Source organism: Melospiza georgiana, chromosome 1 (genome assembly GCF_028018845.1).
Source record: "Melospiza georgiana isolate bMelGeo1 chromosome 1, bMelGeo1.pri, whole genome shotgun sequence".
NCBI classification, from domain to species: domain Eukaryota; kingdom Metazoa; phylum Chordata; class Aves; order Passeriformes; family Passerellidae; genus Melospiza; species Melospiza georgiana.
Window position 1 is genome coordinate 28987786 of NC_080430.1, and position 17549 is coordinate 29005334.

Sequence of the window (17549 nt, forward strand, 5' to 3'; positions counted from 1 at the left end):
ATCCCCTAACAACTAAGATTAATAGAAAGACAGCCTCTGCTATGGAAACTGTTAATTCAGTATAATGGCTGCTCTGTTGCAATTTGTAACAGCGAGAATTTATATTCACTGACCAGCAGATCTGATTTACTGTTTATATGTCTATTCAGAATTGAATATAATTGTATAATCCTGATGGCATGGACTCCTCTATCCCCCTTTATATAAAAAAGTGTGTTGTGACCAACTTGCTATCACAGACTGACACATTTAAAATTGCATACATTATTTAGTAATAGCTTATGTATAATTTTATTTGTTTTCAGAGTTACAATGTTCATGAGATAATCATAGAGAACACATTATATATTATTGTTAAACACATTTTTGCCACAAAAAGTTGAGAGCATTGGTAGAAAATCCTATGTCAAGTTATGTGAAAATATTTATCACCTGTAACCATAATTTCATAAAACCAATATACACTTAACATAATATTATATCAGCAAATTCCTTCTTTTTGCAAATAACCTTTGCTCTATACTTATGCATGTTTGTAGTTCAGTGCATCAAATGCTTCTGTGTGTGTGTGTGTCTGCAATGCACAGGAAAAATACTAGTTTACTCCTATGGTAACTGTAAATGTCAACACCACTGGACCCAAGAATGGTGAATACAAGATCTTAATTTTAGCGAATAATCACCTTCATATTTTTCTACCTAATGCTGAACAAAACATTAATTGGCATTTACCTCCTAATGTTTACAGAACATAGACTGTATATTTCAAAGACATAATCCTTACCAACTATATACTGACTTTTATTTTAATGTCTATTATATAAATTAGGACTCTGTTGAATTCTTATACTGAGAAACAAATGATAGTAACTTTATTTAAATACATGCACAGTACCGTGCACTACAGCATGACGAAGTATTATTTTTAAAATGGATGAATGAATCAATAGAAAAATAGATTTAATAAATAATTAACATTTTAAAGTCTGGATAAAAACGGGAAATCATGCATTTCAAGCAAAATTTTATTTTTTCCTTGTTTTTTATGAAATCTCTGAGAACTTAAGACATGCAGAGCTGAGAAGCAGCTCACTCTGAACAAAGAACAATGTAAAGACTGCACAAAAAGTTTTGTTTGAGATTGTTTATATGCAAGACTGAAAAAATTTGCCATTCTTCGACTTCCCTTCAACATTAGACAGTGCTGTGCAAACCTCAGACAAATCCCTGTATTATGATTTCTAAGCTGTTAGGAAGTCTCTCAGAGAGCTAAGAAAGTTAAAACCTGAGCAACTGCCTCACCAAAATTTATGATAAGAAATGTCTGGATTTCAGAGAGCAAACTACAAAAGGGTAATAGACAACAGGTCATCATTTCCTTGAGAGATTAACTTAGGGGATGAGTAATTATGGATAGCATAAATTTATAAATTATTATGACAGGAAAAGAAATGTTTAATTTTCTAATATTTAGAGTTTGCATCTATGTCTCAATATTTAGCATATGTTACTATGTCAATCAACTCATGAAACAATGAAAAGGGAATATTTACTTGAAATTAATTTAATGTTTTTCCCTACCCAAACATTTGTCTGGACATTGACAATGCAATCAAAAGAACTGTAAATTTTCAGAAGTGAATCTACTCCAGTGAGTTTGATTAATTATGCATTAACCCATTTCTCTGAAGCATCCTTCACTAAATCTTTGGTGGGAAATGCACTTTAATTAGGCATGAGCTTTGGTTATTTGTGTGCATATGCACTATGCTATTGGTCTATGTGGAGAATGATTTAAAGTTTGCCATGTTACAGAGATGTATTGCTCATGAAAATAATTCTAGGCTTTCAACAAACACTGATGGCTAGTTTTGCAATTATTATTATCTTCACTCAGCACGATCTTAGTCCCATAGTTTTTGCTCAAACTTTCATCAACTTTTAATCTTAACAAAAGCTTACTCTAACTTACACAAGAACAATCATGATCATTAATACTGTGCATATTGTTAGATGTTTTCAGCAGGTACAGTTACACATGTACATAGGAGTTATCAGAATAACTTACAGGATTTTAATACTTAGTTGAATAAAAATATTCTCAGGGTAGAAAGAAATGATAAACTAAAAATAATGGCTAAGGAGACTTGCAATGATTCTACTCTGAAACAGGTCAGATTGACTATTCATCTAAAGATGTTTGATTGAAGAGATATTATTGAACTTATGGCATATGGTTATTGTAGTAGAAAAAGCTGAAACAGAAAAGAGAGAAAATCAAATTATCCATGACATTCTCTTCCCGTATTCCATGGCAGAATAAGACCACAGATTAGTAAATGGTAATGCATGCAACAAAAAATATGCTGTATCACTGTATGTAAACATCTGCTTTCATCATGCAAAATGCCTACAAAACTGTGACAACATCTTTTTCTAGTAGCATAGTTTTACATCAGCTCAGCTACAGAACAGTTAAACCAAAATCCAAGATTTTGCAAATAGAAGATATTCTAAAATTCTTGAAAGATTTCCAGCATAAATATTCCAAAGCCCAACAAAGCTAATTGTTTTTTTTTGTTGTTGTTGTTGTTTGTTTTTTTTAACTAAACTACATAGGCTTATTCCTTGCTGTGGTTCCTTGTTCTTTTGATGATAGAAGAGAAAAGACCAGTTTTTGGAGGCGGTCCCATCAACATGGGGGCTTGGTTCTTGTGAGTAATTTTTATCTGGGGAAGAAAGAAGAAAAACAGAGTTATCCCTTGAGCTAGTTCAGTTCCAGCTATCTGAGATGCCTGATTTATCTTTATACATAACTTCCAGACCTGCATTGTTTAATCCAAGCTGAAAGGAAAATACCTGTTTGGTTTTTTTATGAATAATTTTCCATACTCAGTAGATCAATCTATGTGTAATAGTTTTTCTGCAAATAGTTTAAATTATTTGCAAAAAAATATTAATAAACACATGCAATAAAATACATGCCAATATACAATCTTACTTTTTGAGTGTGGGATTTATTGCTTGCTGTTGAGGAAGAATTTAAAAGTTGGAAAGAACATACATGCTGACAGACCAAGCTGTTGCCTATTATTAAGATATAAGCTATGTCTTTACATGCTTTATTTATACATCTAATCAAGCTGTACTCTTTTACCACAGGACAGTACTTAATTTCAAAACAGCCATGGTGAACAAAAGTATAAAGTTAATACACATGAAAAAGTTCAAAAATATGAACTAGCATTCTAATTTGTTAATTAATTGTTAATAGAAAAGACTCAAATATTGAAAAGACTATTTAAAACACTTTGTAATACTGCTCTAAAGCCACCCGTTTTGATTTCTTTGATATAGAACTACGAATCACCTTAAATGAGACAACCTTAAAGTAGATTATGTCTGCAATTTTCTCTAATTCAAGTCTAAATTAGAGAAGACATTTTATGAATGTATGCTATGCTCAAAGCTAATTGAAAGCAATTATCAAAGTGGCATTTTGTCTGTGACTTTAAGATACATTGTAAGATAATAAATGATTCTCATTATGTAATAAAAAGGTCACATCTTGCCTTTGGGCTAGTGACGTTAGGAGTTTTTCAAAAGCAATCCGAGACATTTTCTTTAGTGAACTACGACTAATACAAGAACCATCACTTATTAAATATCAGTTGTCACCTGCATAGTACCCACATCAGAGATGGGTATCTGTTTCAAAAAGAAACACCACCTCATTAAAAACTGGAAAAATATATCTCTTAAAGTGCATACCTGACATTTTCAAGCTAAAATGAATATCCTTCACTTGTCATTCACTAATAGTAAATGAAACAAAAAATGTATGTCACGTGGAGAGGCTCATTAAAATATAGATCAGGACATTTCTTGGGGTGGAAATTTACTTTACAATGTAAGAAGACAGAAACATAAAAATCTCAAAAGACTCTGTGTCTTGGTTTAACTCTATTAGAGCCTTTACTTTACTCTCCAAATGCTCATTTTCATGCCACCTTAGTTCATTAACTTCAAATTTCACGTGGGACCTCTTTTTGTCAACACTATTCATTAGTATCGAATATAGCATATGGGGGGTTCTTGGCAATGTAGATTACTTTCACATGGATAATAACTCTGGCTTTCAAAGACTGGCACCAATATATTTTCTCGCAATAAATTCTGCTTCAGGCATCACTTGGAAGCCAAATCTGTACTTGGGGTAAGCTGGCATTATTCCATTGATGTCAGTACCAGCTGATGATCTGGTCCTGGAAAATTGCCTATTTTTGTAACTTCCACATGCTTCATAAGACATATTTTGGGGATCAGGAGCAGTGATGATATCAACCTGATCCTGAGGATCATGACATGAAGTAACCTACAGCTGGTGTGAGTGAATTTTTCAAGTCATAAAGGGTAAAATCTTGCTTATTGCAAGATTTGGCCATGATGTGGCAGTAGGAATGCCTTTAAGTTTCCTTTCTGAGGTAAAACAGTAATTCCATCCTAAAGTGAATAAAAGAGCAAAGCTCAAAAGATGGCTTTAGTAGGAAGGGGTGAGTAATCCTTAGACCCTGTACAGATTGCGTGTCGGGTTGGGGCTGCTCAATGCTCCTCAGGATGAATGCAATTACATACTGAGTAAATGTTTATCATTTGTAATGTTCTTTCTTGGCTTGAGCCATCTGTTTCAGAGACCACAACCTCTTCAGTGTGTTGCTTCCTATCAGCTGAGATCAGCTAACATGCCTGAACATGATTAACCACTACCATGCATGGGGATGAGTCCTATATGACTCTCTCCAAGACATATTTTCAACTGTTATAAATAGGCACAATTCCAGTAGTGTAAAATATTTCACATTCTGAAAATGCCACAATAAAGTGTAAATTTAAAGTATATTTTTTCATTTAGTCATGGTCGTGTCTATTAACATTGCATTGGTTAACAATGATAAACATCAATTCCTCACTTTCCTGCCCTACAAAATTAAATAAATTGAAACATCTTATTTTTGGCTGATGCAAAAAGATCAGTATGTTTCTGAACCATTGCAGTACTGTGCCTGAAGAAGGCTAATTTTGTCTTTCTCAATACTCTCAGGCACTGCATTTCTGCCCTGGTCTCTCACTTCGGCTTCTGTTCTCATACTGGCAGCACTGCCAGAGCTGGAGCTGTGAGTTGGGGTGACAAGTGACAGTGCTCACTTCAAGACGGGAATAAGCACTGAGGATCTCAGACAGGGAAACAGTGTTGTAGGTCAAAGTAGGACCTAACATTGAAAGTGCTCTATGGGAGGACAAAAAGAGAGCAAGAGAGAGAAAGAGAGACACATCTTTACTTAGAAGCAACAGAGACTTTGTTAAGTCAAAAATTCCTACTTACAGCTCTATAGAGATTCTCTGTGTGTGTACAGGGAAGTGTCTAAAGACTAAAATTTACCTTTCAGTTTTTCTTCCATTCATAAAGCATCTTCATGTCTTTTTTAGTAGAAACACAATCATAAAAATTTTAAAAAAAGACCCTTCTTTAAAATTTTTAATGTTTCCTAGATTTACCCGTGAATTACATATACACATGCGCATGAGGAAAAGAGATAGCACAGACAAAAATCCAGAAAGCTAAAATCTAACCTAATGTATTTTTAGGAGTTGATAATATATACTTATAGAAATTACTACGCAATTCTGGAAAACAATTTTTGAGATCACTTACTCAATTTATTGAAAATAGTAATAACTTGAGGGTAATATAAAGAACATTTTAAACATAAATTGAGTGCCTGAACTGCTGCTGGAAGGAAAGCAAAACAAAACCAAACAAACACACAACCACCCCAAAAAATCCTAGCCAACCAAAAAAACACCCTCAAAACAACAATTTCCCCCAAACAAACATCAACAAAAACCCCAAAAAACATCAACAAAAACCAAACAAAAAAAACCTCACAACAAAAACCCAAACCTGACCCAAACAAAAAAACCACCAACAAACAAACAAAAATCCTCAAACAAACAAGAAATTATTTTACATACTTGGCATAAATTTATATTTAAAAACAGACAAAATCAGAAAATAATAGAATTCCACTTTGGGGGTAAGTCTGTAGCCACCTGAATTGCTAGGATACCATGGATTTTTTTTGTAAGCCTGCTCCACAATGTTCTAGGCTAAACTTAAAGTGTTGAAGCCAATGACAAACCTCTTATTCACTAATGGAAGCCAAGATTTTATCTCACGAGAGTTGGTATATATGGTAAATATATATCTAGCAGAAAAATCTTGCATTTGCAGAAATTACCTATCTAGTATTAGAAAGTATGTCCAATGATTGTATTCATGGCAATAAACACCAGGTCAAATTGAAAGATCATAATTCTCAAAAGAAGAGATGATAATAATCTCCCTATATGTCATAGAAAATTTTGTGATAAGCCTGAATTTTTGATACTAAAAATACTTCAAAATGCATAAACCAGGCCTTTACTTGTTTTAGGAGCAGGTTAGAGTTTCAAAATTGCCTTGAAGCCACATGAATATCCACTAAATGAAATGCAGTGAGCATAAAAAATTTTAGCATGATAACACTATCTTTTAGGTCAGTCAGTTTTACTTTCATGTTCCTTTTTCTGCAGTATATGCTGGTTACCTTTATGCTTCAAAGAATGCCTAAACATTTACTATTTAATATTTCAGAAGACATCATGCTATAAATGCAGGTTCTAAAGTATTGCACTAGCTGACAATAGGAAACTGCAAACAGAGCTAATCAGCTCTGCTTATAAAATTTCAATTAAGGAATTAAGGTTAAATAACTTATTACTGTATTTTAAAGACAGGGGGAAACACTGCCAGAAAAAAAAACAGCCTTATCCAACTGGATCTTTTAGTTTATGGTCACTTTTTTACATGTTCTCAGCAGGGTTTAGATGTTGGTTTGTTTTTAGTGTAAGTGGGTTTTCTCACAGTCTAGATACCCAAATGCTGCTCCTCTTACAGGAAATGGAGGGATGCAACTCCTCTATACCACAGGAGGGCCAAATAATTTTATCTTCCTTAGGTGATCAAGAGTGTATGGGGAATCATGTTATGAATCAGAGTGATAGAATGTAGGCACTGCTGAGCAAAATTAAACTGTGACTTGCATCATGTGGCATTTCGGGCAAAATCTCTCAGATCTAGACTAGTTGTTTTAAAAGCGTTATGCAACACATCTTAAATAAATTTCTAAACAATATTATTGTGCAAGGTGCAATCAAATCTAATCAGTTTGGCATTAATTAAGCTCTAATAATATACTCTAGTCTCTCTCCTAAGTAGTGTGATCCGTTTCCCCTTCACACAGGTAGATTGGAAAACATTATGGTGTCATCATAATTTTTAAACATACTGAGAAAATGACAGAGCTGCAAAATTAAAATAAATGATTAATGGCATTTTTTTCATGTTTTGTACTAATAGGTATCACTGAGGTTTTAAATTAATAGAGCTGTCAGCTCAGGGTTGTTACAGATCCAGCGCAGAACTAAAATGGAAATTATGTATTCCACAGATACCTAAAGATGACACTCTGGAATATTTTAAATTTTAATTAGTAGGTGCAATTGTTTTTCCCCCTCCTCCCTAAAACCACTGCAAATTAATTGGCAATTAGTCACAACTAATTCTTTTCTTAACAATCTGAACTGGAAAGAAAGGTGTACTACATGCTAGAGTATTTGTCTGGGGTGCAGAAAGCACACATGCAGTAAATTGCTTTGTCAATTACAAAAACTACTGTTGTGAAATTAAGAAAAAATATGCATACATAAACAAAAATAATTAAATTAAACAGCAGTGTACCTGTGACCACAAAAAATAATGCCCAGCTGCAAAATAAAATGTTAAAAACTCAATAAATCAATCTGGCCTTGGAACAGAATGCACACTGCTGCTCAAAAGGGAAAAAAAGTGCAGCATTTTTGTATAACATCAAAAATCTTCTCTACTGATTTCCATTTTTGGGTTAACTATGTGGCAATTGGCGAACATTCTATTGAAATCAGCCACCATAGCTAGGACCCAGCTCCTGTTTGCTCTAAAGTGGCAGGTGCAGTAGGTCAAATTCTCTCATTATAAAGACCTGATAAGAAAATACTGCTACAACCAGAGACATGGAAAAAAGATACTTTACAAAGTCTAGAATACAGCTGCAGCTGCTTCATGTGATGTGCGAGGTAGTGGAGACAATGAATCTCTATAAAAGAAATCTGTAACACTTTTAGTTTTCTCACTTAGCTCTGGCACACAGTGATTATTAATAAAAGCTTGGTTTGGTTTAAGTCCTTGTTTCTCTCTTCTCTCTTCATTTAACTACAAGACAGTAGGATCCCTGGGCCCTGGCTCATCACCTCTCTACAGACCAAAGGAAAATCTGGAGAGAAACCACTCATTCAAAACTGATTTTTAAGGTACATTCAAATGACAGTGTTTTGAAATACTAATTTTGTGTAACATTATTCCATTACTTAGTCAAACTATCAGTAAACAATCAGGAAACAATTCTGAAAATACTATGTCTCAGATACCTGTGAAACTGTGTTTTTGGCAATCCATTAGGTGAGCTCTGACTATGGGTTTTTATTTTTGTTTCTTTATTTAAGCAATATTCTTGCATCTTCTATAGACATTTCTTTCTTCTACTTTTAATCTAGTGTTTCTAGAAGCTTGACACTCTTTCAGATATCATGCCAAGCAAGTCAGGAATAGATGAAAGAACATAAATTGCAGTTATTTCTAATTAGGATGGAACATTGTTATAGATTTTTTCAAAACATTGCTAATAATTTATGTAGCTAAATTGAAAGATTACTTTTCTTAAAAAAAACCCTGATGGCTAAAGCTAGAAGTTTATTGAATTAACTTGAGAGTCTTTGAAGTTTCATTACTATTAATGACCTGTTTGGAGATCAGGTGAAGCCATAGATATCTTTCATGTTGCTATATTTGTCTGGGAGAGCTCTGATAGAATTTCTTCCTCAGCTAATCAGACAAGATGTTTAACATAATATTAACATTATCATCTTTCCTTCTCCCAAAGAGTCTTCTATAAAAAAAAAAAACAACAGTAAAAACAATACAATTTGATGCCCAGATGCTTCATCTTATACCAGAGCAGACTGACTTTGTGAGACACTGCATTCTGCATGTGTTCAACATACTGAATAATTCTGGATGACAGATTTTTACACCAAGCCACTCACACTTTTAAGAATGCACAAAACCTACATGAGTGTGTACCTGCTCTCCTGTATGGATGATAGGTGCATAAGCAATGTATCATAAAAGATTTTAAAAGAAACACACAACTATTTGTTTACTCCTAAAATTGACCACAGAAAGGAAAAATCACAGATCACAGCTTCTGGAGAACCACTGCATTATCTACCACATTCCACAGTATTTTCTCAGAGCTCACAGCATCATTTTGGAGGAGCATGGCCTCCATATGCATGGGAAAGAACAGGGTCAGCAACTCATGCTGTTTGTGTGAAACTTTTCTCCCAGTCAGAAAGGAGAAGCCACAAAGAGAAACATGTTGGTTCCTTCAACAGGAAGTAAACTTCCAAGCCTGCATGTGCAGGCTGTATCCTATACACAACAGGGATTTGAGGCCAAACTTGTTTTCCTGAATAGGCATAATAGAAAAGCAGGAGAATTTTTAACAGGTTGAACTTAATTTCTTGAAAAATCATTTGGAAAATACTCTCATTTATATCAAAACCTGAAGCAATGCAGAAAAGTACTTTTGAGCTTAAGTACTTGCAAGCTGGGCAAGAGTTGATTCAACTCATGCTGATTCTATGAACTTCTTTCTCACTTAGTCTCATTATATTTATATTATAGTCTCTATAATATTTATAGGTCAGTTCTTAACACTACTGTAATTCCTAAGATACCAAAAAAAGTGTGTTATTTCAACTTCATAAAAGATAGTTGAAGGGGGAAAGATAGCAGGTTTTGTTTTTTGCTGTTTGTTTTTTTTTTAACAATAGCTTTCTTGCTGGAACACAAAAGAATCAAAAACCTGAGGCTCAGCTGCTGTGTCTCACTGATGTGTGCAACCTAACAAGGTGCAGACTTCTCTCTCCTAAAACTAGTGAGATGGTATATCCAAACACAGCTTTTTTCCTTCAAACAACATCGCTAGTAAACTAATAAGTGCCCTGCCTCAGCATCCTAATGAGAGAAGAGGTAGCCTGGGAATGTCTCCCCTTGTCTCTGCACAATGCAGGAATGTAAGCATCTTTATATACGGGCCTCAATTTCTGATAATGACTAGAGAAAGAAACTTCCTAAGAGGCAAAAGGAAAGGAAAGCCAAACTATCACAAGTGTCTAGGGAACTTTGTAGAGAATTGCTTATCTGGCCTCTTTTTTTTTTGCCTTTTGTTTTTTCATTTAAAAATGTGTCACTATACATTTGATTTCATTTTGGGAGAAAATGACAGTTTTTTCTCTAAAAAAAGACAAACCTAATGATTTTTATATTGGCCTCCTTATTAGTTTTCTGAAATTTGAGCCCTTGCTGGCTCAAATGACTGATTACATAGCTGACTAAGCCTAAAGAATGATTTTGATTTTCTGGGGTTTTGTACAGACTCTGGTTTGGATACACATTACAGGTATCACCCTGGTATTTACATGATCAAGCACGCTTTGGCTTCCAAACAAAGAGCACTGTGAAGCACAAACTCAGATATCAAATCTTGATCAAATCTATGTCTAAGGACATAGGTGGGTATTATCTTACTATTATCTAAGGAAGAATTCCTAGCCACTTTGCAGAGAACTTAAAGAAAAAACTCTACTGTAGTTAGAATTAGTGCGGAGGAAAGAGGTTTGACCATACATGTTTTTTACTTAGTAGGATGTAGGAAACAGAGTGTGGTACATTACACAAAGATGCAAGGAGCTATTACACTAAATCTGAAGTTCCTCAGCAGAAAAAAAAACCCCACAAAAATGAATAAAATAACAAAAATTAATATTTCTATATCTTAATTCATGGAAGTGCATTGGTATAGCAAATAGTTAATGTGTTTTTTCCTCAAAGACTAAACAAGTACATTCAACAGCATGGTTTTCTTACACAGCACCAAGTATATTTTTAAAACAATGGTATAGCAAAAAGAATAGGTTCCTCAGAAGAGTATATGCCATTTCTATCCCCTTTAAAACTGGACAGCAGTAATTGTCAATAGTAATTTACTGTTTCCCTCAGGGCAGTAATTGTAATGTAAGAATTGTCTTTTTTCCCAGGTTTGTTCTCAATTGCACAGGCAGCTTCTGCTAGCATTATCAATCAGATAACAGGGATTCTGCACAGACCAAGCATCAGGACAGAAAAAAAAAAAAAAAGCACATGTTATTGCCAGCAACCTTCCGTAAGTTCTCCTCTGTAATCTGGCAACTCAAAAATTCCATGTCTTTTTCCTGAACAAGTAACTACTGTTGCTCTGCACTGAGCCATCATTGTAGAACAGGTAAAGATAATGATATGTCTTAACTCCAAAAGGTTTTCTGCAACAAATCTCATAAAACCCCCACTGTTCTGCTTTCACACAGTGTGTGTTTCTATGGTTCTCCTCACACTGCAGAATCCGAGCACTTCCCTAGAGAATGAGAACTCAGCATCCTTCCCACTGTTCAGTTGTACTCTAGGGTGGATCTGGTAAACATGAACTATCACAACCCTCTTCTGCCATCCTAACTCACATATTGTCATTTGCACAACTATTAGCACCTTCCTGAACATTATTCCTTTTATTTTTTGTGTAACTTTTAATTCTACCAGAGACATAAAGCTCATGAAAGGATTTCAGTACCCTTTCTTTGAAAATTGCTCCCATTTGTAGTGGGATTTCTTCCCTGTTACAATACTATTTTGTCATATTTATAAGCTGCAAGGCTATAGCAATTCATCTACTTAAAAGTACAGGTCCTCTTTAGATAACCAAAATTAGTAGAAGTTAATAAGAAAACATATTAATACAATACACAGGAGAGTAAAGAACTTTGATTTCATCAGCCTCCTCTCTGAAGGCCTGGTTAGCCTCTATGATTTATTGGAGAGAGATGAAAACAGAGAGTTCTTACAGATACACCTTTTCTTGCATTGTCTCTAAAGAGTCACTCAAAGAACCTTCTCTGAGAAAGTTCTTATCCTAGCCTAGGCTATCCTAACCTATGCAGATTGATGTTTGTATGCCCTCACTTCCTATGTGTGGGTACTGAAACAATAAACTAATTAATTTCCTTTATTTACCCCTTAAACTGTAAGGACTTAAAAAAACATTAGTCCTATTGTATAATTGAAGCAGAACAGTTAAGACTTCAGCTTTAATTAAAACTTTCTTGATATGAACTCTCAAAAACACAACAGAAAAGCTTTCTAAATTTTTAAGACTAACATTAGTTGCTCTCTGCATTTTAGCATCAAAACAAAGATTGAATTTTCCTCAGTAATAGAGAGACAAAATCTGATACACCATCATAAATAAATGGCCATATTGGGTAAAGGGATACTGAGACTGCACTCTTCAAGTATTTTCCAAACTTCTGAAATAGATGTTTTTTTATTCCACTCTAACCTGTGTTTGAATTCAGAATGACAAATTGAAAACGCAAGGAGTACTGAAGTATATAAAAACAGTTGAAGATGTTATTTAAGAAAACTGAGTTAATACTGATGAAAACAAATGTCTTCTAAACATAAGAGAAATATTTCTACCAATTAAAAAAAGAGAAAGAAAAATAATCAGTTGCAGTTACCGTGCAAGGAGTTTGCATCCAAGGTTCTCCATCTATCTGCATAGGCAGAGACTTGCTGGTCCTAAAGGTACAAATTTCATAATATAAGAAAAAGGAACTAGAAAAATTGATAAGTGTATTTATTGAAAAGGCACACACGTGATGGCATACAGATATAACCCTGATTCACCCTAAACTCCTTTGGAATTTCCAGTATGATTCAATATGCTTACAAATGTATCATAGTCAACTTAAAAAGCTTAGTCTGATTTTCAACATACAAAGCAAAAACATGGCAAATATTAATATATCTTGCTAGTAATACACTACACTTTCATGGAAGAAGAGTCTGTAATTTGTGAAATAATGAGTAAATGACACAATAACAATAATAGTATTTTATATATATATACTATGTATATTATTCTACTATAAAGGAAATGAGAAATAAATTTTAGGTCTATCATCACTTACTACAGTCACAGTGTCTGAGTTAGACAGAACACTCACAGAGAATGAAGTTTGCACTATATTCAGAGTGTTTAACATGCCATGTTATAAATTTAAATTGTTAGCAAAGGGGCACTGATTTCAACAGAAAGATACAGACAGTATTCCCTCTGCAGTTCTGGGTGTCACATTTAAGAAAAGTGTAGCAAAATGAGAACAGAAAAAAAAATTACATTTATGGTCTTTTCCAACCCTGTGTTTTTGTGTAATAACAGTTTGCACACAAGACTATTAGAAATAGCGTGGAGTGGATAAATCTAATAATGGAAAAATTAGTGACTCATGTTGGTCAATGGAAATTCTGGCTTGGATGTTTTTTGAAAACAAACTAACATTACAAGGAATTATCCCCTATCACCTATGGCCATAAATGAAGGAAGATTTTTTAATGACCTCTCAGTTTATAGTTCAGCAAGGGTTCCTACTTATTTTTTTATTGTTGCTCTTCTGTTTTAGGCTCATAATTGCAGAGCTTATGGGTTTAATAAATTTTGGAAAATTCTTACTGAGGAATTCTCGACTGAAAAAGAGACGGTCAATTCCTTTTCAGTCCTTATTTAATCCAAAAGATAGAATAATTACTTTTTCCTTGTGTTCTAATTCAAGTTTACTCTATCGTGAATGTTTTTGTCTTAGAAATGATAAAACACAATGAAATCAGAGTACTCCACCATCATCGGCTCACACACACCAACAGATTTAATAACAGTGGCTTGTCAGAATTCAGTAAATAACAAATAAATTAAAAACAGAGCACTTTGACTTTCACAGATCAAAAAGTGCTTTACAATTACTAATTACACACTAATATTCCCTGGTGTGGTATGCATTATAAATGGGTTAAAATGTGACAAAGTAATGCTAAATTACTTTTGGCTTGAAATTGCATGGAGTATATGTCAACAATAAACCCCAAGATGTTCATGCCTTAGTCCTGCTCCAAATGCTTGACAATACCTCTTCATTGTACAAAATGGCACTTGAATACAACATGTGAAGATTGAATGTAAACACCCTCTTTTTAGTTTTTTGACACATTTAAAGAAAGGAAGATGTATGGGCATAGAATGTAGATGGAATAGATTAATTCCATATACAAAAAATGATACTTTCACAAGAAATAATAATTATAATTATGACTGTTAAACTACAAAAGAAAGTCAATACATAAAACTCCTCAGCTTCACTCCAACACTGCAGTCTAGGTTAAAGCTGCTGATACCTGATGACAACAGATGAGCACTGGGCAAGCCGTCTTCCAGCACTTTTCAGACCTGTGTATATCTGTCCCATCTCCATGGCTCCTTCCAGACCCACCACTTCCATAAGCTGGTCACTTAGATCTGCAAAAGTTGAAGAAAATCCAGATTTTTTCTGGTCAGCACTTTGAAAGCATTCACATTGAACAATGAGAACCGACAGAAGACAAGCTAACAATAAAAGATGTGGAGAACAGAATTGGCAAAATTATTATTCCTAAGGAGAATTACAGCTTTAAGTTGGACACAACTGGGCCCTGCAATCACACAATTCTACAATATCCTAACCAAAATTATTCTGAAATAGAATAATTATACCCATGGTTACATGAAGACTAATAAAATAATTTCATTATATGAGAAAACAAAAGATATTCCTTAATTTTGATTACCTGACACACAAAGAATGAGATGTTTACAGTGCAGAAATTTATGCTTTTTATTTTTTCAACAGGTATTTAAAATCTGTAAAGAAAAAGTCAGTGCTCCAGACCCTATTGGATGCTCTTCTATACAGTACTTCCAGACAACGTGTACAGCTCTAATTCAGTCTTTACATGCATGCATTATTATGATGAGATTTTGCATTGGATCAGTGTCTTAATTAGTACAGAGATGCAATGCAAGAAGGCAGAAGAAAACATTAACTACCCACCTAGCCTTCCAAATTTGTCATGCTTGTTTGGACTGTTATATATTGTTTGTTTCACATTTCTTTTTGACTAAATAGTACTTTGGCATTAAACTTCAAAAAAAATTTAAATAAAAATTAGTTTACTTGACTTCCAGGAGTAAGAAAAGTTCTGTGTAAATTTCAGGTACAAACAGATACCTAAAGAGTAATAAGCAGTCTGCCTTGAGAAGCAGCCAAGCAAGGTAATGAAATATTATCCAGAATCAACTAGGGTGTTTTGCATGAAATGTTTTATATTCTCCTGCATAAATACATGGTGCCATGACCAAAAGGACAAGAAAAAGAAACATTTCTTTTCTAGCTGTATAATACATGTATTTTATAAATTGGCTGTTAACATCAATGTTTCCAAAAGATACATTGTTCATTGAAGCAAAGCATTGAGATAAAATGTTAGAGTCTATCATCACACTGAAAAAAAACTTAGAAAAGAGACCACATTACTCTGTGTATTTTAAACCCCTCAACCCTCAATGAAGGTAAAATTTCATGCTAAAAATCGTATCTATGAGACTATTCCAAAGTTTCAATGGGAGTCTTTTCTGTTCACTTCTTTGGACTTTCAATGAAGGTAATTAACTGAAAGAAGTACTGTGATGAGGGAAAAAATATATTAAAAGCAAATAGGATTTATGATCTGGATTATTCTGTTTCCAGCAGAAAATCCGATACTATCCAAAGCCTTCATTTTTCTTCTTATACTTTCTTAATATTTTCTGCTTCATTCATTTTTTCATCACAGTGAAATCAGTTCCATATAATACTAATGAAGAAAAAAATAAACAATATTCTTGCCCATTAAGGGAAAACAATAAGACGGTCAAAAGTTTAAAATGTACAATATCATTAATTCTAGCTATATATTTTTATAGCCTGCATCCATGTAACACATGTAAGCCTAATTTTGTATGTCTGGCTTTCCATTGCATTTTTTTTCTTAAAATGCTTCCCATAAGTAACATTTAAAGTTAAGTGAGATTTAAATAAATGCTGCTTTTCTTGGTAGCCACAGAGACTTAACTGGGAAAGAACTACTCATTTTCAAAAATTTATATATTATAGAGGCACATCTACTTTTTAGATGTACTAAATCATTAAAATGATTTAGCCAAAGAAAACATCAAATTCCTATTCACTGGGCCATTAGACAATGACTATTTTTTAAAATGGAAGAATAATTAAGACCAGATTTTTATTTCTGACGGCTCAGGCAATATGTGCAATATTCAGAATAGTGACATTTTCAGGGACATATATTTGATTAATAATTTTTCAGGACCTGTGAGATTAGTGCCAGTAGCAGCAGGGTAACCAAGGACCAAATCCTGCCCTTTGATCTACTCAGACTTCTCATTAAATGTGGTATATTAAACATTGGAAGATGGAACTGAACAATACTCTCATCTACCAAAAAAGTGAAGCCTTTCAAAAACTTCCCATTTGCAGTGGCACATTCCCAAAGTGGAGTTATTTTAGGCCAAATATGAATATTTTTAGAATCAAGCTTAAATTAGACATAACTTTCCTTCAGAAGCAGTAAAAACTAAAGCAAATGTAACATGCAATTATTGACTGCATTAGTTCCCACTCCTGCCCTTGCTGATAAATTTGACCTGACGCTTTTGCACAGTCATATCCATTTCAACAAATCCTTGAGATATATTGACTTTGATAAGAACTTGAGTGAAAAGTGGAAAAGGGAATGTGTCTATTTTAGTCCCACTCTTCAAGGATGTTACATGGCTATAGGTACACTGCTTGAATATAATGGGTCAAGACATAAACAATGGGATGATATTTCTTTTTAAAAGGTCTCCACCAAAGACTTAGAAAGAGACTCAGTAATCTCTGTTAAAGGAGATCTGATCTTCTATGAAATTAACAGATAGGAAAGGGGAAGTCATTCTTCACTCTGGTGGAAGTTTATCACTGATTTTTCAGAAAGGTCAGTGCAGGCCTCTGTACCGCTCAATATACACCCCAAAATAATCTGGAAATAGAAGTAGACAGTGAGTAATGAAGATTCAATGAAGGAAAAACAAAACCCAATTATAAAAAAAGTGTAGGAATTTTACAGTACTGATTAATGGGGCTTTACAAAGGCAGAAAGTTCAATGTATGTTCAATATATGTAACTTAATGTCCATGAGGAGAAAGAGCACTCACTACAGATACGTAGACTGCTATATACACAGATATATAACATTTGGATATAAATATGGTGTGTGTGTCTCCAAGTGTATATGCTTATTTTGCTGGACTATAATTGATACTGTCATGCTGGAATGAACATTGTG

General features: G+C 33.8%; 1 protein-coding gene across 8 annotated transcripts in view; it reads right to left on the reverse strand.

Annotated features, from left to right (window-relative positions):
• Window positions 1–264: 264 nt before the first annotated feature.
• The window catches only part of DGKB (diacylglycerol kinase beta), a 377398-nt gene continuing 360113 nt past the window's right edge, over window positions 265–17549 (reverse strand). For all 8 annotated transcript variants that reach the window (XM_058024167.1, XM_058024175.1, XM_058024191.1 and 5 more), the window contains 3 exons: window positions 14522–14642; window positions 12811–12871; window positions 265–2729 (listed from right to left, as the gene is read on the reverse strand). In XM_058024167.1, the coding sequence (XP_057880150.1) occupies window positions 2622–2729; window positions 12811–12871; window positions 14522–14642 (290 nt within the window). In that variant the 3' untranslated portion in view covers window positions 265–2621. The remainder of the gene's footprint in view (window positions 2730–12810; window positions 12872–14521; window positions 14643–17549) is intronic.